Source organism: Lycium barbarum, chromosome 4 (assembly GCF_019175385.1).
Source record: "Lycium barbarum isolate Lr01 chromosome 4, ASM1917538v2, whole genome shotgun sequence".
NCBI classification, from domain to species: domain Eukaryota; kingdom Viridiplantae; phylum Streptophyta; class Magnoliopsida; order Solanales; family Solanaceae; genus Lycium; species Lycium barbarum.
In genome coordinates this window covers 56919202-56935311 of record NC_083340.1, presented here as the reverse complement: position 1 = coordinate 56935311, position 16110 = coordinate 56919202, and the positions used below count along the sequence as shown (strand labels likewise).

The 16110-nt window shown below is 42.1% G+C and overlaps 1 protein-coding gene across 4 annotated transcripts in view; it reads left to right on the top strand.

The window, feature by feature from the left end:
• The window catches only part of LOC132636039 (electron transfer flavoprotein-ubiquinone oxidoreductase, mitochondrial), a 42809-nt gene that overhangs the window by 10885 nt on the left and 15814 nt on the right, over positions 1–16110 (top strand). For all 4 annotated transcript variants that reach the window (XM_060352697.1, XM_060352698.1, XM_060352696.1 and 1 more), the window contains exons 6-10: positions 13167–13213; positions 13321–13395; positions 14709–14894; positions 15029–15121; positions 15646–15748. In XM_060352697.1, the coding sequence (XP_060208680.1) occupies positions 13167–13213; positions 13321–13395; positions 14709–14894; positions 15029–15121; positions 15646–15748 (504 nt within the window). The remainder of the gene's footprint in view (positions 1–13166; positions 13214–13320; positions 13396–14708; positions 14895–15028; positions 15122–15645; positions 15749–16110) is intronic.

The window sequence follows — 16110 nt, the reverse complement described above, 5'->3', positions numbered from 1 at the left end:
AACCCATGAATTATATAACTTGCTTGTATTATAACATGAAGGTAATATATATATATAACTTGTATGAAACCATGGAACCATGTAGGATTTTCATGAAGATAACCATAATATTTCATAACTTGCATGTAAGAACCCATGGAATGCAAAGTATGGGTTCTCATGGATTACGGACAGATTCTCAATAACCAAAAGGGACTATCAAGAACACAATAACGAAGTAATCATACAAAAATAGTATATCATGGTACAAGCACTTAGGGGTATCATGAACATGGCTAAAACCCTAGTTTTGGTGTAACTTATATAACCATGGAAGAACGTGGCGTGGAGAAGAACAAAGATGTTCCCACACGTGGATAGAAACCCTACATACCAGGTAATGCTCCAAAACTTGTAGTAGAATTCCAAAAGGTTAAACCTTGAGCCTTGGATGGGTTTTCTTGAAAACCCTAGGTTAAGAATGATGAACTCTTACTTAGAACTCATGGATACATGTTAGAATTCACTTGGAATGGTTGGAATAGGCTTACCTTGTTATTTTGGATTGTTGGGAGAAGAAAACCTTCGTTCTAGGGCTTGGAGAATGTGAAAAGTGGAAAAAGAACTGAACATGACGTATTTGTACTTAACTGTGTCGGGAATTTATATGGTCAACTTATACGGTCTGTATAACTCGGCCGTATTTGACCATGATTAAAATCCCAAAAATTGGAATTTCCCAATTGAGTTCCACGAACTGAAATACGGTCCGTATAGAAGAATCTCACAACTTGGCAGAAATTAGAATTTTTCCTCCTGCGTAACACGGACTGGTTATACGGCCCACATAATAACATAAGATCCGTATAACTGGTAGTATAAATGGAACTTTGCTGAACTGAGACAAATTTATTTCCCACACTTCTCATCTGGTCTTCTAAATCTCAAATCATGAACGTAATCTAGTTTAATGGTACGAGGTGTTACAGGAAGTAACTATCGAGAATGGAGGGCTTTTCTTCAAAGTCCATATATGGTCAGAATTGCCGGTAAGATTTCGTATCGAAGAATTGGAAAGGGACCAAGTCTGATATCGATGAAATCCACAAAGGGTAAAGAACCGGAGCATAACAACCTGGCTTTTAAAGATTATGTGGTCCCAGCACGTGAGTTTCCACGTGATCCACAATCTGAACAAAGCTTGGGCCGGTTCATAAGCAATATGGACTTCAACAATTTATTTGAAGGGGACGGAAGTGGTTTGGGCCAAACTAATATGGGCCAATTCTCAATTGAAATAGGCGAGCTTTCAGCCTCTTCATTAAATGAGGCACGTGACAAGCATGTGAGGCTAGAAGTGGATGAATCACTTAAAGCCCTAAAAGACATGGCAACCAAATTTCTTGAGTCTTTTAAACAGTGGGAGGAAAGATCAGAAACCTCACAAGATACAGTCAACACGACTAGAGGAAACCAAGAAGGAATTCCATACAATCAAGCGGGGCAATGAGAGCGAAGGAAGATGCTAATAATATTTGTCATGCACTGATGATAAATCTCTGCAACAGAGAAAGCCAATCAACACCTATCGACCAAGACATGCAGATACGAAAAATTCATGAAGTGGAACCAGTAGCTGTTCAGAGCCAGAGTGGTCGGGCGATTTAGACTGCAGCTTCTAACTGGGTCTTGGTCACTACCCAGTGTAATCCCACAATAGTGGGGTCTGGGGAGGGTAAGATGTACGCAGCCTTACCCCTACCTGGGTAGGGAGGCTGTTTCCGATTGACCCTCGGCAACCCTCCTCCTTTATCCGGGCTTGAGACCGGCAATGTGAGCGAGCTCACAACTCTAATATTTTGGAATTGGGCAACATATATGTAGCTGCGTTTGAAGGCCACGAGGTGGAAGCTATGGCACTTCTAACCAAATTCGATGCCAGAAGAGAATTCTTGGAGAAACAAAACCAGTTGGATAAGGTGAAGACCCCAAAAAGCAGAGCTATCGGGGAGAATGAACTGAAAATTTTGGCTTCAGATTTAAATGAAGAAGTTAAAGGGGTCAGAAGCAGGGAGAAAACTCAAAATTTGACCTATCAATGAAAGTCAGTTTGATATCATGGAATGTGAGGGGCCTTAACAAAATCTCTAAAAGGAAGCTTGTTAAGAGTCTTATGCTGAAGTGGAGGGCTGAGGTTGTTTGTTTGCAAGAGACAAAATTGGGAAAAGAAGTGGAAGCATATGCTAAACAATTATGGTCTTGTAGATGGATGAAAATTTGTTTTCTTCCGGCTGAAGAAGGAAGCAAAGGTGGTATTCTGATTATGTGGGACAGTAGACTTTGGGCTAGGGAACTGGTGGATATAGGGAAATATTCCATTACCTATAGATTTGATTCAGTTCATCATACTTTTAGTTGGTATCTTACAGATGTGTATGCTCCCCACACAAGATTTGAAAAATTGGATTGCTGGGAGGAAATTCCTGCAATGAGAGATTTATGTGGGGGTCCTTGCATCACTTGTGGAGATTTTAACACTAACAGAACTACGGTGGAAAGAAGGGGATGCAATAGGATCACAAACATAATGTCTGATTTCTCCAGGTGGATTGAAGAGGTGGAACTACATGATCCACATCTTAATGGAGGCAATTTCACTTGGTTCAGAGGCTTAAATCATGTTAGTGCTACTAGATTGGATAGATTTTTATGCTTTATGGAATGGGATGAAGCTTTCAAGAATATTAGGCAGAAAATCCTTCCAATGACAAGATCTGACCATAGTCCAATAATTCTGGAGTGTGGAGTGTGGCAATTGGGAGAGGAAAAATTCTTACTTCAAATTTGAGAACTGGTGGCTTGAGGAAGAAGGTTTTCTTGATCTGATAAACAAATGGTGGAATGAATTTGAAGTTGAAGGATGGCCAGATTACAAGTTGAGCACCAAGCTCAAAATGTTGAAAAACAAAATCAATGTCTGGAGCAAAGAGAAGTTTGGAGAGCTAGCCAACAAAAAGAGTAGTCTGTTAAATGAATGGGCAGATTTAGATTTAGTACAAGAAAATAGAGTCCTGGATGAGGAAGAATTAATGGTAAGGGCTACTGTATTGGTGGAATTAGAGGAGCTAGCAAAAAAAGAGGGATCCAGCTGGAGGCAAAAATCTAGAGCTCTATGGTTACAACAAGGGGAGAGAAACACTAGATTTTTTCAAAGGATAGCAACTGCCCATAAGAGGTATTACACAATTGACAGGTTGATGATTAGAGGGGAAGAAATAAAAGAACCTGAAAAGATCAAAGAGGCTATGGTTGATTTTTATGAGAAGCTATACTCAGAGGCTGAAGCATGGAAGCCATCTTTTGAATATCTTGACTCTCCAAATATAACACAAGAGGAACAAGAATGGATCCAAAGACCATTTACAGAATCTGAAGTGTTGCAAGCAGTGAATCAGTGTGCAGTTGACAAAGCTCCAGGTCCTGATGGTTTTTTCATGTGTTTTTATAAGAGTTGCTGGGAAATACTAAAAGGTGACATTATGCAAACCATCAACAATTTTCATCAAAATGAGATATTTGAGAAATCCTTTAATGCTACCTTCATAGCTTTAATCCCTAAGAAGTTTGGAGCTGAAAAATTAAAGGATTTCAGACCTATAAGTTTGATAGGGGGCATTTACAAGATCATACCCAAGATACTCACAGAGAGAATGAAGACTGTCATGGAAAAGCTAGTGGATGTTCATCAAATGGCTTTTTTAAGGGGAAGACAAATTATGGATGCAACTTTACTTGCAAATGAGCTGGTGGATTCTAGAGTATCTCTTCAAATGGGCCACATTCCAGTTATTGCGCAACCGTTGTCCGTCCATGGATTCCAGCTGATACGATCCTTTGCCCGTTACTTCGGTTATCTTGTACGGTCCTTCCCAGTTCGGACCTAGTTTTCCTTCGTTGGGATTCTTAGTGTTCAAGGTAACTTTTCGAAGCACCAAGTCCCCAACTTGGAAATGTCGAAAATTGGCTCTCCGATTATAGTACCTTTCCATTCTCTGCTTCTGGGCTGTAATACGGACCAACGCGTTTTCGTGAAGTTCATCCGTGAGATCGAGTTTTACGGCCATGGCCTCCTCGTTTGACTCCTCGGTGGTATACCTGAATCGGAGACTCGGTTCACCAACTTCTACGGGAATGAGGGCTTCGGCCCCGTAGACCAACGAGAAAGGTGTTTCCCCCGTGCTTGATTTCGATGTGGTTCTGTAAGCCCACAGTACCTCCGGTAGTATTTCCCTCCAGTGATGCTTTGACGCTTCAAGTCTTTTCCTTAGATTTTGAATTATTGTTTTATTCGTGGATTCCGCCTGTCCGTTCGCACACGGGTGGTATGGAGTTGATACGATTTTCTTGATCTTCAACCCTTCGAGAAAATCATTGACTTTGCTGCCCACGAATTGAGGACCATTGTTACAAGTTATCTCGGCCGGGATGCCGAAACGACAAATGATGTGGTCCCATATGAAGTCAATGACTTCCTTCTCTCTAATTTTTTTGAAGGCCTGCGCTTCAACCCATTTGGAGAAATAGTCAGTCATAAACAGAATAAAACGGGCTTTACCTGGTGCCCATGGCAGTGGACCAACAATGTCCATTCCCCACTTCATGAAAGGCCAAGGTGACACCACCGAATGCAGCAATTCTCCGGGCTGATGAATCATTGGGGCATATCTTTTACACCCGTCGCATCTTCGGACAAAATTCTTCGAATCTTCCTCCATTCGATTCTAGTAATAACCGGCTCTGATAATCTTCCGGACCAGGGCTTTAGCACCGGAGTGGTTGCCGCAGGTCCCCTCGTGCACCTCTCTCATCACATACTCCGTTTCTCCGGGACCTAAACACTTGGCCAGGGGTCCGAAGAAAGACCGTCAATACAATTGACCGTCTACCAAGCAGAAACGTGCAGCCTTTGTCCTTAGTGACCGTGATTCTTTTGGGTCACTCGGGAGCTTCCCATCTCGTAAGTAGTCGACGTATTTGTTGTGCCAATCCCAAGTTAAACCCATTGAGTTTATTTCGGCATGTCCGTTTTCTATTGCTGAATTCATCAAGTGCACCGTAGTCCCGGGGTTGATTTCTTCCCCTTCGACTGAGGATCCCAAATTGGCCAATGCATCGGCTTCACTGTTCTGCTCCTTCCATGCTACATGGTCCATTCCTTAAACCGGTGTAGTATCACTTGGATTTTTTTCAGATACCTTTGCATCCGTTCATCCTTGACCTCGAAAAGGCCATTCACCTGGTTAACGACCAAAAGAGAATCGCATTTTGCCTCGATTATTTCGGCCCCCATACTCCGGGCTAATTCCAAACCGGCAATCATAGCCTCATACTCGGCTTCATTGTTAGTCAATTTAACAGTTCTAATGGATTGTCGAACGGCATCCCCGGCCGGGGTTCTAAGGACGATTCCTAGCCCGGAACCTTTGAGGTTTGAGGCTCCGTCCGTGTGCAGCGACCAAATACCCGAAGCTTTACTCGAGATTAACAGAAGTTCTTTCTCAACCTCGGGGACCATAGCCGGGGTGAAGTCCGCCACAAAATTGGCCAAGATCTGGGACTTGATGGCCGTCCGAGGCTTGTATTCGATATCATATCCGCTAATTTCTACGACCCATTTAGTTAGTCTACCCGATAACTCCGGTTTGTGCATGATGATTTTTAGGGGGTAAGTGGTCACTACACATATCGGATGGCATTGAAAGTAAAGCTTGAGCTTTCTAGAAGCACTTACCAATGCCAATGCCAACTTTTCCAAGTGGGGATAACGGGTCTCCGTAGCCCCCAAAGTTCTACTTACATAATATATAGGGAGTTGCGTACCTGATTCCTCTCGGACCAAAACACCACTTACCGCTACCTCGGAGACAGCAAGGTAGAGAAAAAGCTGCTCGTCCGCTTTTGGTGTGTGCAATAGCGGTGGGCTAGACAAGTACCTTTTCAATTCTTGTAAAGCTCTTTGACACTCCGGTGTCCAAACGAAGTCGTTCTTTTTCCTTAGTAAGGAGAAAAAGCGGTGACTCTTGTCCGAGGACCTCGATATGAAACGACTCAGCGCCGCTATCCTTCCGGTGAGCCTTTGCACTCCTTTGACGTTATTCACCACCTCAATATCCTCGATGGCTTTGATCTTGTTCGGGTTGATTTCAATCCCCCGGTTTGACACCATGAAACCCAAAAATTTGCCAGATCGGACGCCGAAGGCACATTTTTCCGGGTTAAGCTTCATGTTGTACTTGCGGAGTACATCGAAGGTTTCCTACAAATGCTTTAAATGGTCCTCTGTTTCCAAGGACTTGACGTCGTCAATATAAACTTCTATTGTTTTCCCTATTTGTTCTTCGAACATTACATTAACTAGGCGTTGGTAAGTTGCACAGACATTTTTTAATCCAAAAGGCATGACATTGTAACAGTAAGTCCCATATCGGGTAATAAAGGATGTTTTCTCTTGATCTTCTGGGTGCATTCCGATTTGGTTATACCCGGAGTAAGCATTGAGAAAACTTAACATTTCATGCCCGGCCGTCGCATCGATCATTCTATCGATGTGAGGCAACGGAAATGAATCCTTCGGGCATGCTTTGTTTAGATCCTTATAATCAACGCACATTCGAAATTTATTACCTTTTTTCGGCACCACTACTACGTTAGCTAGCCAGTCTGGATATTTTACCTCCCGGATAGAGCCTATTTTTAAAAGCTTCGTTACCTCATCCTTTACGAAGGCGTGTTTTGCCTCTGCCATGAGACTTCTCTTCTGCTTCACCGGGGGAAACCTCCCGTCTAAGTTGAGCTTGTGAGTTGTTACTTCCGGTGGCACACCTGTCATATCTATATGGGACCATGCGAAACAATCGGCATTAACCCCGTGCCCAGGTATACCTTTCTGTCCGGTAGACATTCGGACAAGGTGATTTGCTCCAACTCCTCTACTGTTGACTTGGTCGCATCCGAGTTATTCGGCATGACGAATGATCTGGGTACACTGAAATCATCCTCTTCATATCCCGGGTCTAACCCCGTGTGCTTTGATTGCTATTTGGTGTCCTTTCCCCCGGTTGAATCTTCTTCATTTTGATCCAATTTTTTGGGTTGAGGTGTCTCTTCCTCGACCGCGAACATCTCCCTTGCAGCGAGCTGTTCACCTCGGATGGTTTTTATCTCCTCCGAGGTCGGGAATTTCAGCAGCTGATGTGATGTCGACGGCACAGCCCTCATGCTATGTATCCAAGGTCTTCCCAGCAATGCATTATACTTCATATCTCCTTCGATTACATAGAACACCGTTTGCTGGATAGAGCCATCAATGTTTACCGACAATGAGATCTCTCCCTTTGTGGTTTCGCTCACCATGTTGAACTCGCTGAGTACCCAGGCTACCGGTACGATCTGATCGAGTAGCCTTAGCTGTTCGACCACTCTCCACCGGATGATGTTGGCCGAGCTACCTGGGTCAATCAAAATACATTTAATTTGAGTTTTAAAAATAAGTATAGAGATTACCAATGCATCATTGTGCGGTTGGATAATGTCTTCTGCATCCTCGTTGCTGAAAGAGATGGAACCCTCGGGTAAATAATCCAGGCTGCGCTTCTCACGGACAATAAAAACCTTGGTCCGTTTCATCACCGACCCTCGTGGGGTATTGGTACCCCCAATTATCATGTTGATTATATGCTGAGGTTCTACTGGTTCGGCCCGTTTATGAGTCTCCCTTTCCTTGTAGTGACTTTTGGCTCGTTCACTTAGCAATTCTCGGAGATGGCCGTTCTTCAGTAACCGAGCCACCTCCTCTCTTAGCTGGCGACAATCTTCAGTTCTGTGCCCATGGGTTCCATGATATTCACACATCACGCTCGGATCCCGTTGGCCCGGGTCTGGCCTTAGTGGTCTCGGCCATCTTACATCTGCGATACGGCCAATAGCCGAGACGAGGTCCGAAGTGTTGACATTGAAGTTGTACTCCGATATCCTCGGCAAGTCTTTGTTGCTGGCCGAGCTTCCGGCTTCGCTCCTGAATGAGAGACCTTGACTGTTCGACGGGCGCTCGGCCCATTTATCACCCCTCCCCACTTCTCGGAGAAACGACTCAGGCCAACCCTTGATTTTTCCGTTCTGAAGCTTGGTTTCGGATTTCCGAATGAGGGTATGGCCGATACCTTTCCCTCGATGGTCTGGCCTCCGGTTCGTAATTCTTTCGTGATCTTTCCGAGATTTTGTTCATATTTATGGGCCCCGGGGGAAGCTCGAGTTAGTCATCCTCTACCCGAATCTTTGACTCGTATCGGTTTTGGACATCCACCCAGGTCACAGCCTCGTAGTCCAGCAAGTTTTCCTTTAATTTGAACGAGGCCGTCGAGCTCCGAGGATTGAGACCCTTTGTGAAAGCTTGTGCAGCCCATTCCTCTGGAACCGGAGGAAGCTCCATTTGTTCTCTTTGGAATCGGTTGACAAATTCACGCAATAACTCATCGTCTCTTTGGGCTATACGGAAAATATCCGCCTTATGGGCCTGCACCTTTTTGGCACTGGCGTGAGCTTTTATGAAAGCATCGGCGAGCATTTCGAAAGAAGTGATCGAATGCTCGGGCAGATGGTCGTACCAAGTCAATGCTCCATTTGATAGTGTTTTCCCGAACTTTTTCAGCAACGCGGACTCAATTTCATCCTCTTCCACATCATTGCCTTTTATAGCGCAGGTGTATGAAGTCACGTGTTCCTGAGGGTCCATTGTGCCGTCATATTTCTGGATATCCGGCATCTTGAACCTCTTCGGGATCAATTTCGGAGCCGCACTGGGAGGAAAAGGCCTCTGAATGTACCTCTTCGAATCCGGTCCTTTGAGAATAGACGGAGCCCTCGGTATTTGATCCACCCGAGAGTTATATGTTTCCACCCTCTTTTCGGTCGAGTCTACCCGCTTCGCCAATGTTTCGAGCATTCTCAGAACCTCGGTGGATGAACCAGCTCCGGACCCATTGCTCTCAACCATCCATGCCTCATCCCTTCTGGGTTCAGTAACACCCTTCGCCTTCTCCGGGGTCGTTTTATCACTTCTGTTTTGCAACTGGGCTATTGCGATTCCTTGTTCGGCAATCGCTACTCTCTGTTCCTACAACATTTCAAAAATTAAACGTAAGTCAATATTATCATCCGGGGTATCCGGTTCTTTCCGGCCTTGTGTCCGGGACAAAGTAATTGAATTGTGAGTATTTAAAGGATCGGTGGCCGGTTGGGCGGCATTCTCCTGATTCACGGTGTTTTACCGATTGAGGCCCTCCCACGAATTAACGGGGTTCGGGTCAGCGGGATTTGCTGGTAATCCTCGTGGTCCGCTGTCTTCATTTTCGGCCACAATCTCGTTGTTGTTGATGTGACCAGATTGTCCCCTGTTAACCATTTGGTCCGTTTTTAAAGAGACGAACAAAAGTTTTTTTCGATTCTGACGGGTGAGAGATAAATTAAGATCAAAGACCACTATTATCCTAGCCCCACGGTGGGCGCCAAACTGTTTATCCCGAATTTGGATAATCAATTGAATTTGTAAATGAGGTATAGGATATGTGGTTGAACTTTAATCTATTTTAATTGAGAGAAAATGGAGTAGGATCAGCTATGAATAATCTGAATAGTAATCGATGATTTACACTAAACGTATGTGCCAATATATTGAGTATCGTTTGATTGAACAAATCTAAAGAAGAACACAATAAATCCGGACCAAAATCAGATAATAAGAGGGAGAGATTTATATATTTTTGCTTTTACAAATGTTCTAGATCTGAAGAAGCTAACCTCTAAAAGTAGGGTAATGGCCCCTATTTATAGTTTTGCCTTATGGGCCTCATACAACATAAAGCCTTTTTGAATAAAGAAAAACCCTAAAAGGATAAGGTTGGTCGTACGGTCTGATACCCATACGATTGACAGTACAATGTGGCAGAACGGTCTTGACGCGTGGCAATTGTGTAACGGATCACCCGGGCCAACGACCACGATCAACCGGGCCAACGGCCACGATCAACCAGGTCAACGACCACGATCAACCGGGCCAACGGCCATGACCAACTCGGCTATGGAGAAACCGGACCAAACGATGTCCTTCGCTTTCTTCGGTTCAAGCACTCCTCCGGTTCCGAAAGAAAGTCTTCATGCTCGTGCTTGTTTCTTTCTTCCCTCGGTCTCCGGTCTTACCGGTTTAGCATATATCCGATTTTTACCGTATACACTTATCCTACTGGCTATGGAGGGGTTAAATTGCATGATCAGAAAAGCCCAAATAAATGGATGGATAAGGGGCTTTGGGGCTCAAAACAACAGGGGAGAAGACACGGAAATAACACATTTATTGTATGCTGATGATTCCTTGGTGTTCTGTGAGGCAGAGGTTGATCAAATCAGACATTTAAGGGCTATTTTGACCATCTTTGAAGCCATTTCTAGGCTTCATGTCAACTGGAATAAAAGTTGTTTACATCCGATGAATCAGGTGAATGATTTACAAGCGTTGGCAGGTAATCTGGGGTGTCAAACTGAGTCACTGCCCACAAAATATTTGGTAATGCCATTGGGTGCTAATCATAAGGCACAGAAGATGTGGAATGATGTGCTTGAAAGATGTGAAAAGAAATTATCAAGGTGGAAAAGTCAATACCTTTCACTTCAGGGAAGCCTGACATTGATAAATTCAGTCTTGGATGCTTTGCCTACTTACATGATGTCTGTATTCCCTATCCTAGGGGTATAGAGAAGAAGCTGAACAAAATTAGAAGGGAATTTTTCTGGCAAGGTAACTAAGAAAAAAAAGGTTACAACTTGGTGGAATGGGAGACTGTGATCCTTAATAAGCAACATGGGGGCTTGGGGATTAAGAATCTTAGTTTACACAATCAGAGTTTGTTACAGAAGTGGTTGTGGAGGTTTTGCAAGGAAGATAGGTCTCTCTGGAAGAATTGCATAGCTCATAAATATGGGTTGATGAACCAATGGGCAACAAATGAAGTGCATGCTACCTAAGGATGCAGTGTTTGGAAGGCTATTAGAAGAATGTGGAATGAATGTAGGGAGAATTTGAGCCTAAAGGTGGGGGATGGGACAAAAACTTCTTTCTGGGAAGATCAATGGATTGGTCCTTGTAATCTCAGAACTTTGTTCCAAGATTTACACATCATCAGTCTCCAAAAGAATGAAACAATATCTCAAATGTGGACAAAACAGGGATGGAATCTGGTGTTTAGAAGGGCATTGAATGACTGGGAAATAGGGAGTGTCATATCTGTTTTTTTTGCTTAATTCCTTCACTGGTACCACAAATACCCCAGACATCCTGGTCTAGAAACTATGCAGCAAAGGAACTTTACTGTTAAGTCACTATACTGGGAGAAAAAACAAGGTTGTGAACCCATCACTGATTTGGCCCTGGAAATTTATTTGGAAAGTCAAAATTCCATATAAGGTTTCTGCTTTTGTTTGGTTAGTTTTGAAGAGGGTTTGTCTTACACAAGAGTCCTTACAAAGAAGAGGTCTACAGATATGCTCAAGATGTCTATTTTGTGGGAAAAATCCAGAAACAAATGAGCATTTATTCCTTCATTGTGAGACAACTGCACATCTGTGGCACATGTTCTTTTGTATACTTGGGGTGAATTGGGTATTGCCAAGATCAACTTTAGAACTCTTATTCAATTGGAAAGCAATTGGAAGAAGAAATGCACAAGAAGACTGGTGGCAAGCCATTCCAGCTTGTATTTGGTGGACAATATGGAAGGAGAGAAACTCGGGGCAATTTGATGACAAAGAAAATTCTATTCAGATAGTTAAAACAAAATGTTTTAGTCTCTTGTATTTTTGGTGTAAACAAGATATAGTTGGGGAGATAGGAGATTTGGTAGGTTTTCTAGGCAATATGTAAATTGTAATTTGACTTTTACCCTAGGCCATTGCTTGTGGTTTTACTTGTAAAGTACCTTGAGCAGCAGTTTATATGCCGACACTTTTGGATGAAATACAAATGTTACCTTATTAAAAAAAAATAAAGTGTTTGAGTAGGTCTTTCGGTTTGCCCATCGATCTAAGGGTGATAAACCGTGCTCAAGTCGAAATCTCTAGAAAGGATTATTAAAGAAAGTCATTGGGTCTAACTCAACCCCAAAACTAGCTTCTGAGGGGAGGATTGCCCAAGATCATACAGAGAGACCATCCAATCCTAATCTCATCTATTGAAAAAGGGAGCCCCATTGATCATTTAGGCAAATTGGCACAATTATTACCGCGAGTATAGATCAATCTACAATATTATCTTGATATATGTGAATATCAATTGCTATATGGGATTGACATACCATTCAATTCTATTTATTTGCTATAACCTATGCGGGACTCAACATTCCCTCACACGGCCAAAACTGGACATCTATAGCATGGACAATATAACATGGGGGCCCAATATTGGGAAACCGAGAATTAGAACAGGTCATGCTTTCAAGAAATTAAATTTCAATTATTTGTGGCGTGGATCATGGGCCTAAGACAATCCCAAAATCTAGCTCCGGAGGGGCGTATTGCCCAAGACCATATAAAGAGACCACTTGTCCCTTTAATAACCGATTTGGGACTCAACAAGGATTACCAAAAGAATGTGGTGAACTGAGCATCTCTGTATGATATAATCGACGTTGGAGTACCATGCAACCTGACTATTTCCCTGAGATACAACTGTTCATACTGAGCTGTCGTGTCACACGATTCTCTTCCACTGCGTTGCCTCACCATTTTGGCCCTTGGCATGAAATTGTCCAGTCCAAAATGACCTTTGCGCGATAACTGTATGATGCACAAGTATGGCGTGAATCACCTGAGAGTAATTTTCTTGTCAAACTCTAAAATCTTCCCATATTTTTGCTACAATACCACTTTAAAACACTCCAAATCCTTCCCAACACATATATCTTCATCTCTACTTTCAATATCATATTGATATCATTCACATATATTATTCATCATTTAGCACGGATCTAAGCATGTATTAATCCCAAACAAACTAAAAAAAATTGTGGGACGCTACACCATTTGGCTCATTACCTATACTTCCAAGTTTACTAACCCCCGTCATCTGTGATGGTGTGCAGGGCGTGTTACTCTCCTTGCAGAAGGATGTAGAGGATCTTTATCAGAGGTATGATGAAGGTTTATTCTTTTGTCTTTATCATAAATTATTTTTGTGGCTTAGACATCATTTAGAAGTGTAGTACTGAATTTGTTGACCCTTATGTTTCTTGACAGAAATTGATCAAGAAGTACAACTTGAGAGAGAAAGGGCAGGGGCAACATCAGACCTATGCTTTAGGAATTAAAGAGGTATTTTTCTTTTTATCTCTATTCTTTTCTCCTTTTTGCTACTCGATACAAAGAGACACAAGTATCTATTTATTAGATATGTCAATCTATCCAATTCCTGATTCAGCCTGGCAGTCATAAAGCTCACAATGTCATCTGGGTAGTCTCCTGATCACCACAAGGGGGGGGGGGGGGGGGGGGGGGCCTGGAGGAAGGATTCATGGGTATGCAGAAAATGCAACTCACCAACATGCAAACTTACACCAGAGATAACCTTTACCTTGCAGGCATTGCTTTCTTCATTTTCTTAGGCCTGGTACCTATATAAATTATTTACCTGCTTTGAAATAAGTTCCATTTTATGGACGAACTTCTAGAAGAAGGAACTAGGAACACCATTCCTTTGGTGAAATGGCAACTAGCGCATTTCCATCAATTTTTCTTCTAACAAGTTAACCTCTTTATTTGCTGTACTCTCAGTCAATTACTTTTTTCTTCAACCTCTCTGCTCTCTTTTTCTTTAAGAAATAAGTCCCATTTTGTGGACGAACTTCTAGAAGGAGGAACTAGGAACACCATTCCTTTGGTGAAATGGCAACTAGCGCATTTTCCATCAATTTTTCTTCTAACAAGTTATCCTCTTTATTTGCCGTACTCTCAGTCTATTACTTTTTTCTTCAACCTCTCTGCTCTCTTTTTCTTATGAGTACTGTTGAACCCAGAAAATTCCTCTCTAATTTTTTCTAGTGTCTGCAAGAGACAGAATTGAGCATATGTGCTTTAGGCTTTCTTGGATTTATATTAGCTTCCTTCTAATGGATATCACAATTCATACGTGGCAATTAAGTTAGTGAAAATTATGTGAGTCCAGGTTTCAAATACCGACAGAGACAAAATGCTGGTGATCTTTTCCCATTAGCCTAAGGTTGGGTGGACGGAGTTACCGGTACTTGTGCTGGTGGAAGATAATAGGTACCTGGCAGAATAATCTAGATGCGTGTAAGTTGGCCCGAACATCACTCTTATCAAATATTAAAAAGTCCATTCCCATTAATAGAGTCTCAGATAACCTGATATAGCAACGTATAAATAAGCCTATTCTACTAGTAATTGTTTTATTCTCATTGCTTCAACCTTTTTTGTCCAGTTGAAGGCCCCTGCATTGATTGGTTTTGAGAGTCTAGTTAAATACTTTCTCTTTGGTTGTTCATCTATTCTCAAAAACTTATAAAGAGGGAGTGTTTCAAAATATACATCACCCTTCACCTGAAACTTTAAATTGACTATGAACTTATATCAACTTTAGTGGATTCCTGAACTTGTTTCTAGCTCAGGTCTGGGAGATTGATGCAGACAAACATCAACCTGGTTCCGTGCTTCACACAGTTGGTTGGCCTCTGGACCAGAAGAGCTATGGAGGTTCCTTCTTGTACCATATGAAAGACAGACAGGTCGCTGTCGGCCTTGTGGTTGCTCTAGATTATCAGAACCCTTTCTTGAATCCTTATGAGGAATATCAGGTAAATATGAGGATGCTATCGTTTATATAGTGTTCCTTTACTGTTCTCTTTGGTCCTCCCTCAAAGAATACGCTATTTCAAGATTCCTTTTGTTTTAAGCATCTAGTTACTTACCCTACATATCCAAATCTCAGAGGTTTAAACGTCATCCTGCTATTAGACCGCTTCTTGAGGGTGGAACTGTTCTCCAATATGGTGCTCGGTGTTTAAATGAAGGAGGTTTTCAGGTGTGTTGGATAATACGTTTTCTATTATTTTATGGCTTTCACATCTTGCTTATCATAGTTATAGCATCTCCCCTGCTTCAATAGTGTGTTTCTGAAGAGCTGGTGCATTATGTACTTTGCCATATAGTAATGACTACATCTATGCTGTGGCTGACAAGGATGAGTGATGCTTAGTCTTTCCATTTTATCCGAACTCCAATATGTTTATTAGATTTTAGTAAAGAAATTTGTGAATATCAGTTCAATATAAGAACATGAGGTCACGGGTTCAAGCAGTGGAAACAGCCTCTTGTAGAAATACAGGGTAAGGCTGCATACAAAGACCCTTGTCGTCTGGCCCTTCCCCGGACCCTGCTGTTTAGCTGGAGCTTAGTGCACCGGGCTTCCCTAGTTCAATATGAGGACACACCTGATATATTGAATGCTCTTTAGGTGGCTTCCCATACTTAATTTTGACATACTTGAGGCATGTTATTAAACTTATTCTTGGTCGTACAAATACAACTGATTTTGTTAAATTTCAGTCTATTCCATATCCAGTTTTCCCTGGTGGAGCAATTGTAGGATGCTCAGCTGGCTTCTTAAATGTACCAAAGATTAAGGGCACTCATACAGCTATGAAATCAGGTACTACCTATTGTTCTTGTACTTATTCTGACCTGGAAAATCAGAATAATATGTTTAATAGCTTACTATTTGAGTTAATTTACTGAACTCACGATGTTCAGTTAATTTAAACTTGCTCTGCAGAATGTATAGTTTAAGCTATTCGAGTGCAAGATTCATGATGAACATGGGATTGAAAAATTAAGTCAGTTAAAGTATTGCTGGAATATAATACCCAAAGTTTGCATTACAAAAACTTGTTTTAACAGAAAATCGTCAGTCTCTTATGACTCAATATTAAAAGATTCACATAGATTACATTTTGGATTTTTATTATAGAAGTTTTAAGATCTTCTTTCAAGAAAATGGAGTCTAGTGAGATA